At 40.9% G+C, this 12,903-nt stretch overlaps 1 protein-coding gene across 6 annotated transcripts in view; it reads left to right on the top strand.

The window, feature by feature from the left end:
- Positions 1–12,903, top strand: part of cacna1e (calcium voltage-gated channel subunit alpha1 E) — a 600,666-nt gene that overhangs the window by 262,518 nt on the left and 325,245 nt on the right. For all 6 annotated transcript variants that reach the window (XR_010005208.1, XM_062977736.1, XM_062977734.1 and 3 more), the window contains one exon: positions 10,539–10,644. Coding sequence is in view for 5 of the 6 variants with exons in the window: in XM_062977736.1 (XP_062833806.1) it covers positions 10,539–10,644 (106 nt within the window). In the remaining variant the exon portion in view is untranslated. The remainder of the gene's footprint in view (positions 1–10,538; positions 10,645–12,903) is intronic.

Raw genomic sequence — 12,903 nt, 5'->3', positions numbered from 1 at the left:
CACAGTTGCAAACTTTCTTAACGGTCCAATACATTTGGCAGTCTGGATATGGATCATATACTCAAGGGGTGTCTCAAGACATTTTCTTCCTCGAGACAAAAATGTTCCTTCTCCCACTTCTACACACTAAAGCTGACCAGACTGGACTCAGAGTTATACCTTTGCACAAGCAAATGGGATAAGATCCTTCTTTGCACTTGGGGGCAGGACAGCTCTGTTAGAGTAAGTAGTAACACGATCAGGTATATATGTGTGTGTTAAAGAAAAACCTTATGGTATTAATTATTATGAGCAGCTGCTGATGTAGGTCAGCAAGCAAGCTTGGACCACACCTGGTGGGGTATAACTATTGGTTTTTAGAATACAGTTTGGGAGATGTTGAGTTAACAAGGACTTAACATTTATTATTTATTTTATTTATTTCCAATATTTCTATCCCTCCCTTCTCACCCGAAGGGACTCAGGGCGGCGTATAATTGGCAACAATTCGATGCCGACACATCATTAAAAACAACAACATATAAAAATGTATTACAACCAATTAAATACAGTATAAAATATAAAACATATGCTTAAAATCCGTTCATCCAATATCCTCCTACTTTATCCATATAACAGTCTGGGTCGTCTTTGTCATTTATTCATTAAAAGCCTGGGCACATAGCTATGTTTTTTAAGGCTTTTCTAAAACTCAAAAGGGTTGGGGCTTGCCGTATATCTCTGGGGAGGGTGTTCCACAGCCGGGGAGCCACCACCGAGAAGGCCCTGTCCCTCGTTGCCAATGCTCCTTGTTATGATGGAATAACATCAATGCTCCTTGTTATGATGGAATAGCTATTTGATTGTTTTATGTTCTACTCCTTCAGTTGGATGAAGAAAACTTACTCTGTGCTACTTACAAGGACTATGTAAGTTTGCTGAGCTATTTTTTTTTTTTTGTATCTCTGCTGACAAGAGTAAAGAGTTTTGTTCCTTTTCCTCTTGTTTGTGTGTGTATTGCATTGGACATGACTGATATCTGCTTATGTGCAACAAGCTCTGTTGTTCAAAAGGAGGTAACTTCAGGAAGCTGAGGGGGAATAGCCTTAAAAACTACCCCTGCTGCCTTCTCTGTATCTGTGATGAATACTTTTTAAACTTTAAAAAGCATTTAAAAGGTTTTATATTTCATTCACAGTGAGACAGAGTATACCACAGAGCAAAACAAACAAAGAAAGTAGACACACAAACTACATTAGGTACACAAACAAAGGGGAATTTACATTTCACTCAGCATTCACACACACATACACATTCATTCATCATCATGCATACATTACCATCTCTTCTTTCTTTATTTCTAAGCCAGATTGCGTTCCCAGCAAATCCTACTATTTTTCAGTACACCATCTCTCCCCATTTCTTGGAGAAGAGCATTGAGTGGACCAGACTCGGTCTGCTACAATTTTTGGATTGTAAAGTGTTTCTTATTTAGCAATATTTTTGTTGGTTTGCTGTGAGTTTTCTGGGCTGTATGGCCATGTTCCAGAAGCATTCCCTCCTGACGTTTCACCTACATCTGTGGCAGGCATCTTCAGAGGTTGAGGCATATACTAGTCCTTTCGGTCATTTCTTATTCTCCACAATGAGTACCTGGAGAATATAAAGTTGGCAAATTCACAACTTCTGAAGATGCCTGCCATAGATGTGGGTGAAACATCAGGAGAGACTGCTTCTGGAACATGGCCATAACAGCCCGGAAAACTCACAGTAACCCAGTGATTCTGGCCATGAAAGCCTTAGACAAAACAACATTTCTTGTTTTTCCAAAATGTGTAAATGAATGACAGGTGTTTTCCAGTTAAAACATATTGACTATCAGTTCCTGGACAGATGTTGACTTTTCCGTAAGTGATAATTGGTTTTCCTTCTTAAGGAGCACTGTTTGCTTCCTTCTTAACTTAGAGTTATTATCTTCAAGAATGTAAACATGTTGTTTTCCACCACAGAGTTCATCAGTTAATCATTTGTCTGTGGTCATCAACCAGCAACTTTTAATTACAGGTCCATCAAGTCAGTAGTTTTCCAGGCTTCATTTCTTAGGATGGCATCTCAAGACCCCAACCATACACCTTTCATACAAATCCATTCAATCCATTCATCAAATTTATCCATGACATATCCTTTAGCATCTACCAGCTGCCTTATTCTGCCTCATGGTAGAGTTGGCCCTGTGTGATGTATTTTAAACACTGCATTTTTTCAATTGTCAGATACCATCGATAAGATGCACCCTAATTTCAGTACCACCACAGTCACTAACTAAAATAAATAAGATACACCCGTGATACAAAGACACATTCCATTTTAGAGATGTTTATATAGGAAAAGTGTCTTAAATTTGAAGAACTATAGTGATCCAAAACTGCAAGAAAGAAGGAAGCTGTTCTTCTTTATGCTCATTCTCTCCTCAGATCTGTAATCCTCCATCTGGGGATACATCTAAGGAACAAGTAAGTTAACATAGGAATAGAAATGGATTTATTGTATTGCATGTTACCAGGTAAAAATGTAGTTGAGGAATGAGAGGGACCAGGGACTGAATGGAAGGCCAAAAATTCAGGGAGTTGCAGTGATACATCGCCAATATTTGAGATGGACCTGTTGAATGTGGCCTTATTGACCACATGGACTTCTTCTTCTACTTCTTAATGTGGCATATACTAGTCCTTTCAGCCATTTCCTGATTGAGGTTGTTGCTACTTTGTTCTCCATAATGAGTATATGGTGGGTATTTGTCAAGAGTCAGACGCCAGTTACAAAACAGAGTTTATTCCGAAGATAAGCCAAAAAATAACATAAACACAGGAAATATCCTTGAAACACTTCACTTATCAGTGTTTCGAGAGTAGATTGGACAGTAGTAACTCAAAAACGAGCCACGCTAATTTCCCATGCTGGCATTCAATAAAAAACTAAATAACGCTTCAATTCAGCTTTGGAAAACAAATAGAGTTAATTGCTGGAAAATAAACAAACGAGAAAAGCAGTAAAACTGCTTCCACGGTGCAGCTAAGCCGAGAGCCTCAAAGGGATGATGAATAGCCGTCGTCAGAAGAATCCAAGGTCAGGAGGCAGCAGAAATTCCGAAAGACAAACCAGTAGTCAGAAGCCGGGAAAAGTAGTCAGTCAGAGGGCGAAGACAGAAGCCAGGTCAAATACCAATCCAGAGTCCGAAGAGGGTGCAGTCATCCAAACCAGGTCCACGAAAAGGCACAAAGATGGTATCAGCAGATCCGAATCACAGTCCAAGTCCAGTCTTCACGAAAGCACAGAGATCCCAATGGCGCCTCAGCAACACCTTGCCACACGCAAAGTGCAGTGGCCAAACATTCCCATTTTATTCCCCTTCCTCCTGGGTGACCAAACACTCACACCCAAACACCAGGTGTCCCAAATCTACTCAGAGTCTGAACTCCACACAGCTAGAGCTCGTGGATCTGGAGTACCTAGCAATTTGTCGGAGTCCCAATCATCCTGCCCACACTTAGCCCCATGAACACTTAAAGAACCATCCTCCCTTCTCCAAGCATCCCAATTGGGATCAGCTCCTGCAGAAACCCCAGGTTCAGAAGTATCCATAGACCCCAAATCCCCAGACATCTCCGGTGGCCGTGCCCATTCAGTGCCCGCTTCCCCAACCACCACCTGTTCTTCAGCATCCATCTCCCCATCTGAATCTTCCTCAGAAGATCCCCCATATAGCTCTCTAAGTCGCTTCCTGCGCAACTCCTCCAGTGAACCCTCATCACGAGGGTTTTTTCTTCCTCTTCGAATTCCATCACCATCAACCATAATCCCCGAAGGCGCAGTCACAACAGTATTGTTCACTATAAAGGTGGCAGATGGAGAAGGATAGAGACAAGTAAAAAGTATTGGGGGGTGGCAGTAGGAGAAGTTCATGGGAGAAGAATCATGGAAGTTCTAGTTTTACAACGTTTGTCGCCTTTTCTGCCAAAAAGTGCTGGTGCCCTGCTAAACTACAGCTCTCAGAATTCCATAACATTGAGCCATGACAGTTAAAATAATATCAAGAAAGTAATGTCATGGGTGCATCTACAGTGCAGATGCACCCATGAACATAATAAGATGGCTAAAGCATTATCTGTGTGATTTCTTCCTTGTCAGGCTCTCATTAAAGGTCAAGAACAGGGCTAATAGAAAAATGTCCAACCCTAAAATTATTTTTAAGGGAATCTCATATCTCCACCTAAAATTCATTTCTATTCCTATGTTAACTTACTTGTTTAGAAGAATATTTAAATTTTCCCTTTAAATTAAATGCTTGGATATTACTTGGTGCTTGAATAGTTCAATGTCAGTAGAACGTAGGAAGATAAGAAAGGTAGTTGTATACCGAGAAGAAGGAACCTCTGTGGGAACATACTTGTCAATTCTGTAGAGGACAGGCTGTCCCTGCTCAAATTTCCTCTTCTGTTTTGAGTATTAAAAATTCCCAACACTCTGTACAGACTACAGAGAAGAGTGCTTACAATGGGGAATGTAATTTCTAAGGCCTTTTTCTTTCAAAAGAGAACTGTCAGTCAAAGAGAACTGACAGATCATATCCATTTTGTTCAACTTGGCTCTTTAGATGTCCTTTTACTTTAAATCGCAAAACATCTTCCTGCAGTAATTATAAAAAGCACCTGCACTGATATTTCAGTTGAATAGATTTATTACTTAATTGGTCTACCAGCAGATGGGTTCAAAAGCAGGTGTTCCATAAAAATCAAATATTAAAAATATATTTAAATGATGGATGGCTCAATTGTAGTCTATATAACCTAGGACTGCAAGGTTTTCAGAGAACAGTTTCACAGGGCTTCTATAAAAAACAAACAAACCCCAAAACGAATCATCTGTGTTAATAACTTACAGGTTTTTTGAGAAATGAGAAAGGGTGAAAGAAATAGAAGTCTTAAAAAAGATAGGTGATTCTAGTCCAAATATTTTATCTCCCATGGCTTTGCTGGAATTTTTGCTGATTGAAGGTAGATATAGGAAAAAGTCCTTATGTCATGAGGCATGTTGACTAGCTTTTGCTTTTCAGGAAATCACAAGGGAATCAACTTAGGCAAGCCCCCACAATACAGCACTTTCGGAAAGAGCTAAAAACTTGTTTTTTTCACCAGGCCTTTGACAACATTTAAGATAGTAGCCAGATTGCCCATTACTTTAGCATAGTGGTTCTCAACTTGGGGTCGCCAGATTTTTTGGCCTACAACTCCCAGAAATCCCAGCCAGTTTACCAGCAGTTTACAAAATCCCAGCTGTTAGGATTTCTGGGAGTTGAAAGCCAAATACATCTGGGGACCCCAGGTTGAGAACCACTGCTTTAGCACCATATATCTATTCTGTGATTGGTATACTGCTGGGATTCTACATTGATCATTTGGATCTCTTAATCAAAGGCGATAGCCATATTTTACCGGCTCTATTAATAGAGGTTGCTTTTGTTAATTTTGTATGTCTGGTTTTATATAAACATGTTATTGATTTTATATGTTGATGCATTGTATTTTATGTGTTGTATGACACCATTGTGTGCTATTCGTAAGCAGTCCCGAGTCCCTATGGGAGATGGTGGTGGGGTAAAAATAAATAAAGTTTAATAAGTATAAATATAAATAAAGTTTTGTCATCGTCATCATCATCATCAAAAAGGTTGCAGGAGAAAATCTGGAGACCTGACTAGGTGTTCAGTGAGATTCCTTCAGTTTACTTTAACTACTCAACATGTCCTTTTACCTATAGCACATTTAGAGCTGTCTGTAGGGGACATCATAATTATATAGGCTTGCTCTTATAAAAGTTAGTTTGTAATCTTTCCAAGGCTGGAGTTAAAATTGCTGGAAGAAACATTAACAAACTTAGATATGCAGATGGCTGTAGGCGAGGAGGAGCCAAGGAGCCTTATAACTGAGGTGAAAGAAGAAAATACAAAAGCTGGGTTGCAGTTAAACATCAAGAAAACCAAGATTATGGCAACCAGATTGATTGATAACTGGCAAATAGAGGGAGAAAATGTGGAGGCAGTGACAGACTTTGTATTTCTAGGCACAAAGATTAGGGTGCAGTTGCAGACTGCAGCCAGGAAATCAGAAGACGTTTACTTCTTGGGAGGAAAGCAATGGCCAATCTCGATAAAACAGTGTAGAAACATCATACTGGCAATGAAGGTCTGCATAGTTAAAGCAATGGTATTCCCCGTAGTAACCTATGGATGTGAGAGCTGGACTCTTTTTGAACAGAGATTAGATAGCCACTTCTCAGGCTGCTTTAGTGGTGGATTTCTGAAAGAGGAATGGGCAGGACGGCCTTCCCAGCATCAGCTTGATGGTGGCTTTATGACTTGAGGATCTGTTGGACCTGAATCTGAGAACCTGTGGGACTCAATTGGCAAGCAAAGGCCCCAATTACTCTGCACAGATACCTTTAACAAGATAGTAAGAGTTGAGGTCATCTTTGACTGTGTCCTTATAGATTATTGGCTTCCTGTGTAATTGCTTGTGTCATGAGAGTGTAAGTGGCCATCTCATGCCACTGGTTATTATAAAGCTCGTTTATTGGCCATGTGCCGAGATTGGTATTACTTTTATGGAGGGGGAATTTTGATTCAGATAGCTCCGCTGATAATGAAATGCAAGGCACTAAGGCAATCTCTCTCACACATTGCTGTAATGAGTAACATCCTCTTTCATGCAGGGATACTGGTTATTCTTTGTTTCAGTCCTGTGCTGCAAAAAGCAAAATGCTCACTTTGCTTAGCATAGACAGCCTTTTAATAGTATCCTAGCTTTGCTTCAGTGAATGTCATAAGAAAACTATGTTGTACTGGTATAATTTATTTGTTATTAAATTTGTTTTGAATAGTTTCTTCAGCTACCTCTGGTTCCTTTTTCAGACAAGATAACATAAATCCTTAGTCTCGGATTTTTTTCCCCTCGGGAAGTTATCACATTATACTGAAATGTTGTAGGGCTATTATTCCGCTTGCATTCCTGTGAAATCTTGGGATTTGCAATTTAAGAAGGAGTGTAGTGTCAAAGGCTTTCCTGGCTGGAATCACTGGGTTGCTGTGAGTCTTTTGGGCTGCATGGTCATGTTCCAGAAGCTTTCTCTCCTGATGTTTCAACTACATCTGTGGCAGGCATCCTCAGTCTTCCATGAATAGATCAAAGAGGCTCATGCCTTCAGGTATTTGTGACATCATGGTTGGAATGTTGGACTATGATTTGTAGACCAGGTTTCAAGTCCTTGCTCAACTATGAGAACTCACTAAGTAGTTTTGCATAAATAACATATGCTCAGCCTTAGGCAGTAGGAGCCGGCTCAACTACTGACCTGAAGGTTGGATTGCTGACCTGAAGGTTGCCAGTTCGAATCTGTGAGATGGGGAGAGCTCCTGTCTGTCAGTTCTAGCTTGTGGGGACATGAGAGAAGCCTTCCAGCTAACACATCCGGGCATCCCCTGGGCAATATCTTTGTAGACGGCCCATTTTCTCACACCAGAATTGACTTGCAGTATGTTCTTGTCACTTCTGACACAATTTTTAAAAGCCTTAGGCTAGGGCAAATTCTCTCTGAACGAATCTTGCTCATCATCACCATAACCCACCTCCTCCTCCTCCTCCTCCTTCTTCTTCATTTGTTTACTGCCCTATCTCTCTAAAGGGACTCATGTAAGACAAACATTCAATTGCTGGAAAGAAACAATCTGTACAGATAGTTGCTAAGAAAACTATCAGTGGGTCACTTTGGGGTTGCCATTAGTTGAAATGATTTGAAGGATCAACAAACAATTGCTACATTTCAGACATTTTTTCCTACCTCCTGCCATTGACCTTGATGTCACTGGACTTTCATCTGGATAAAGCTTTAGGCTCCAGTTTGATCCACAAGGCCTGATTATGGCACTGAGAATCTGAGAAAAGAGTCATGAGGACTGAAAAAAAGAGCCCCTTTTCCCCTCTCTTAATAGTATTTTGGAGATGTGTGTGTATATAATTGCACTGCTACTAATGCAGGTGTGGTGTAGTGGTTTCATTGAACCTCATCACAAAGGCCCATTGATTCATCACACATCGCCATAACTCCACACGCGTCACCACCTGGCACCCCTCATTGCTGATAAGGCAACATGGAAAGGCTCCCATGTTGTTGCGGTGGTGGCATGCACTGCTTCCTCTCCTCTTTCGTCAAGTATGGCTGGAAGTTCCTGTGTGTGTAGTTTAATGGGCTCCATGCTGAAAGTGGAGAGCAGGCGATGTACAACAGGCAAATCGGCCCATGTGATGAGGTAGATTGTCAGAGTAAGAATTTGGGATTTCAGAGTTCAAAATCCTGCTTAAGCATGGAAACTCATTGGATAACCTTGGGCAAGTCACATTCTCAACCTAAAAGGAAGGCAATGGCAAACCCCCTTTGAATTCTTGACAAGAAAACCTTGTGATAGGGTCACCATAACTTGAGGTCAGCTTGGAGGCTGACAGTGTGCATTTCTTATGGCATTTGTCATTCAATGTCTAGGGTAGTGGTTCTCAACCTATGGGCTGTGAGAACAACAATCTGGTCCGCAAACCTCCTTCCTCTTCATTTATTTATTTTATTTCCACTCCTTTCCGCAGAGCTGACTATTGCATTGGATATACCACATCATCTCTAGATTATTAAATATGGTTTTCTGTGGGTGAGCAGATGGCGACTACTGGACTGCATGTGTTCTGTATCAGAAACTAGAGCTGATGTGGTCTATCTAATGCAATTTTCTGAATCAGCACCCCAAAAAACCAAACAGAATCTAAAATTGACTAAAAACTGACTCGTAACTCTTTTGGTACTAATGTTGGAAAGAGGTCCCTGGTCAAAGTGGTCCGTGGTCAAGTGGTCTCTGATAAAAAAAAAGGTTGGGAACCACTAGTCTAGAGCTTCCCAAACTGTTTGTCATGACACGTTTCTGTGCTGGCTGCAGTGTGTAGATGTGTCATATGAACATAATGAGAAACTTTTGAGTCTATGTCAGTGGTTCTCAACTTGGGGTCCCCAGATGTTTTTGTCTTACAACTCCCAGAAATCCGAGCCAGTTTACCAGCTGTTATGATTTGTGGGAACTGAAGGCCAAAACATCTGGGGACCCCAGGTTGAGAACCACTGGTCTATGTGAACTAAACAATAAATCATGTATTAAAATATATGTGAAAGAAACAATCATATATTTAAATATAGTTAAATGGTTTTATGACGTATGTTGTGTCCCCATACATTTAGGTGTGCTAGTAAAACTGAATTACTGTGTTACAGAATGGTGCATGCCTAAAAGTGTGTCAATAACATGAAATGTTTGGAAAGTTCTGGTCTAATCATATACCAGTGATTTCACATCAAAAAATCTGAAATGGCTTATTGTTAAAGCTCTAAAATGGCAGGGGGTGAAAACATGTGCAAGAATGGACTTGAGTTGGGGGAGAATGAGACAGATGAAACTGAGAGAAAAGGAGACAGGTTGAAGAAGGTGAAAACCATGCGAGTTTTGACCATAAAAGCTTAATTATTTGAAAAATTGCTTCATCCTTGCCTTACTGACCTTGGCAACTCAAACTACATTGTGAAAGCCAATCTCTTCCTACGCAGCCTGTTGGAAAGTGGAACTCCGCAGCACATAATATTAATAACAATTATAATAATATTTTTCAGCTTTCTAATGCACTGTTCACTGAGATAATTTTCCCCTCCTGGTTACCCTCAAGCAACAGTTCAATTGTCAATAGCAGATGCTGACAGATCTTTCTTTTCAATAGTCCCTGATGGAATACTTAGTTTAATGCACAAAGAACCTCTTACGTGCCATCAGCATGGGATGAGCCCCGCTACAGACTGGTGCTGTTTTTCAGATGGCAGTGAGCCAGCCCTGACAATCATTGTTTTGTGTTGTAGAATTGCCTTGAAGGGCAGACAAAGTTGATACCCTGGGGCAACTATAAAAGGAAATCAGACACTTTTTCTGGACAATTAGTTACTGAAATTCAGTCTAAATCGCTGTTGTGACTTATTGACTTGTGTATGTGTGTTTAGCCCACTCACCCTCTAATGATTTTCAGGCTGCATTTATGACATTATTCTCACACGAACCCTTAAACTTTGCAAATGTGTGGGGAATCTGAGTCTTTCTGCTCTTTACCTGCCTATGAGCTTTCTAACTTGAAACTGCTGAGGTTATTTCCTCCATGATGAAGGAATACAGCTTCCAATACACTCGGCTCACAGCTTTCAAATAGCTTTAGCAGAGCACTTCACTACACTGCACACCAAACTAAAAGCTTATCTTTTTATTGTGTGTGTGTCTGAGCAAGAGAGTGAGATTAATAAATGGTCACTGATCAGTAATGGATGGAGTGCTAAAAGGGTTGTATGAAAGTGAGTGAGCAAGGACGCTGATGAATTTAGAGATGTGTTCCACTTTTGTTGTTTTCCTTGTATTCCTTAACTTTGTGATTCACTCCCTTTGAATACATGATTCTGGCAACCATCATTGCGAACTGCATCGTTCTGGCCCTGGAACAGCATCTCCCCGAGGATGATAAGACACCTATGTCTCGGCGATTAGTAAGTTGACTTTGGTTGATTCACTTTTTTTTCCTCTTTACCTGGATATTGGGTGCTGTTTTAGCTCTAAGTATAAGGGCCGGATGTATATTCAAGTGAAAATGGTGATTCTGATGTCTATCAAGAAAAGCCAACATATTCTTCAGGAGTGGTCATGAGACAAAACACCCCTTCAGTGTTTCTGAAGTATAGTAGAGTCTCACTTATCCAACGTTCTGGATTATCCAATGCATTTTTGTAGTCAATGTTTTCAATACATCGTGATATTTTGGTGTTAAATTCGTAAATACAGTAATTACAGCATAACATTACTGCGTATTGAACTACTTTCTCTGTCAAATTTGTTGTATAACATGATGTTTTAGTGCTTAATTTGTAAAATCATAACCTAATTTGATGTTTAATAGGCTTTTCCTTAATCTCTCCTTATTATCCAACATATTCGCTTATCCAACATTCTGCCGGCCCGTTTACGTTGGATAAGTGAGACTCTACTGTAGTTGAGATATTATCCTGACTGGGGCTATTCTTTGACAGTTAAGGATAGGAAGCTACAGGATATGTTTCCAACAGATATGGGCAAACCCAGGCCTGGGGGTCGGATGCAGACCTTTGGGCTCTTTTCTCAAGCCCTCCTCTCTTTCACTTTTTAAATTTATTTATATATTTACTATATTTCTACCCCATTCTTCTCACCAAAAGGGACTCAGGGCAGCTTACAGTTTGGCCACTTCAGTGCCATATTACAAAAACACAGCGTATAAATACATCATTTTAAACAATAAACAAATAAAACATAAATACAATAAAACTGTTAAAAACATAGCCCTAAACCCGGGGTCATCCTTCATGCTACTGCACTCATGTCAGTTCCTTATTGCACTATTTCTCAAACGCCAGTGGTTACAGAGCCAGGACTTAACTTTTTTCCTGAAAACCATGAGGAAGGGGGCCATTCTAGTATAATTGGGGAAGGGGTTCCATAGCCGAGGGGCCACCACTGAGAAGGCTCTGTCTATGTCCTCATGCTGAGAGGAGACCAGGGAAGTCACATGCAGATGCAACACCAGACCCAGACAGAGCCTCTTCCTGGCCTGCTCCTTGACCTCCACGGGACTTAGCTGTTCCTTACTGGCAAGTGTGGAGCTAGTGCATTCCTCTTTCTCCAGGTCTCTGCCCCAGCAATGAAGAAGGCAGCTCTTCTTCCACCTCCTCTGTCTCCACCACCTTCCTCAAGGGCAAGTTCCCCCTTGGAAAGAAGAACAGGAGCAGGAAGGAAGGGAAGGAGAGCCCTAGGCAGTTGCATGCCTAGGTGGCTGTGGTGGTGGTGGAGGAGGAGGAGCCCTCCTTATCACCAGGGGCAGAGGCCCAGAAGAAGGGGAGTATGCTGGCAAGGAGCAGCTGAATCTTGTAGCAGTGGAGGCCAAGATACAGCCTATAAAGAGGCTCTGCCTGGGGCTGGTGCTAATGAGCACAACTTCCTGGGCACGGCTGTTGTGTATGTGAAACCTTCCCCGCTGCACCAGCCCCCTGACCTCCCCCATTCCCTCCCTGCCTGGCCCATTCACCTCGCTCCAGCCTGCTATATGTCCCCCAAGTTAAAAAGTTTGCCCATGCCTGTTTTACAGCATTCCGGGGTCACTAGAAGTGTGACTTCTTATGCATTATTTGACTATTTGAATTCTCAGAATTCTACCTAAAATGAACTTGAGAGATAAATTGAGAGGGTTTTAAGTCAAATATTTTGAGGGAATCATTGTCATAAAACTAGCAATATTTCTCAGAGGAGTAGGCAAAGGAGTGAGCGTCATAGAGAGGCCTGGGGAAGGAACTGATACTAAGCACGAAGAGGTTTGAGGCCATAGAACAAAAATGTTTGGAATGCAAACAGTCGTTCAAAGCTTAACCTATACAAAGCTTAACAAATACATTGTATTTGAATATTAGTTTTTTTTAAAAAAAAATCACTCATGAGACTTTTTCTCTTTTACCCAGTTGAACCATAGCAGACACACAGGATTCAAAGGAACTCTCTCACAAATATATTTGCATCGCAATAAAAAGAAACCCTATTAAACAAGGAATTTCACTAAAAGAGTATTCCACAAGTAGAAAAAAATTCACTAGATATCAAGAATTATTATTATTATTTATTGTTTCAAAGGCGAATTGAGGCCAGTTGCTTCTGGTATGAGAGAATTGGCTGACATCAAAGACGTTGCCCAGGGGATGCCCGGATGTGTTACCATCCTGCGGGGG

This window comes from Anolis carolinensis, chromosome 4 (assembly GCF_035594765.1).
Source record: "Anolis carolinensis isolate JA03-04 chromosome 4, rAnoCar3.1.pri, whole genome shotgun sequence".
Lineage (NCBI taxonomy): Eukaryota > Metazoa > Chordata > Lepidosauria > Squamata > Dactyloidae > Anolis > Anolis carolinensis.
This window is presented reverse-complemented; position numbering and strand designations above follow the sequence as displayed.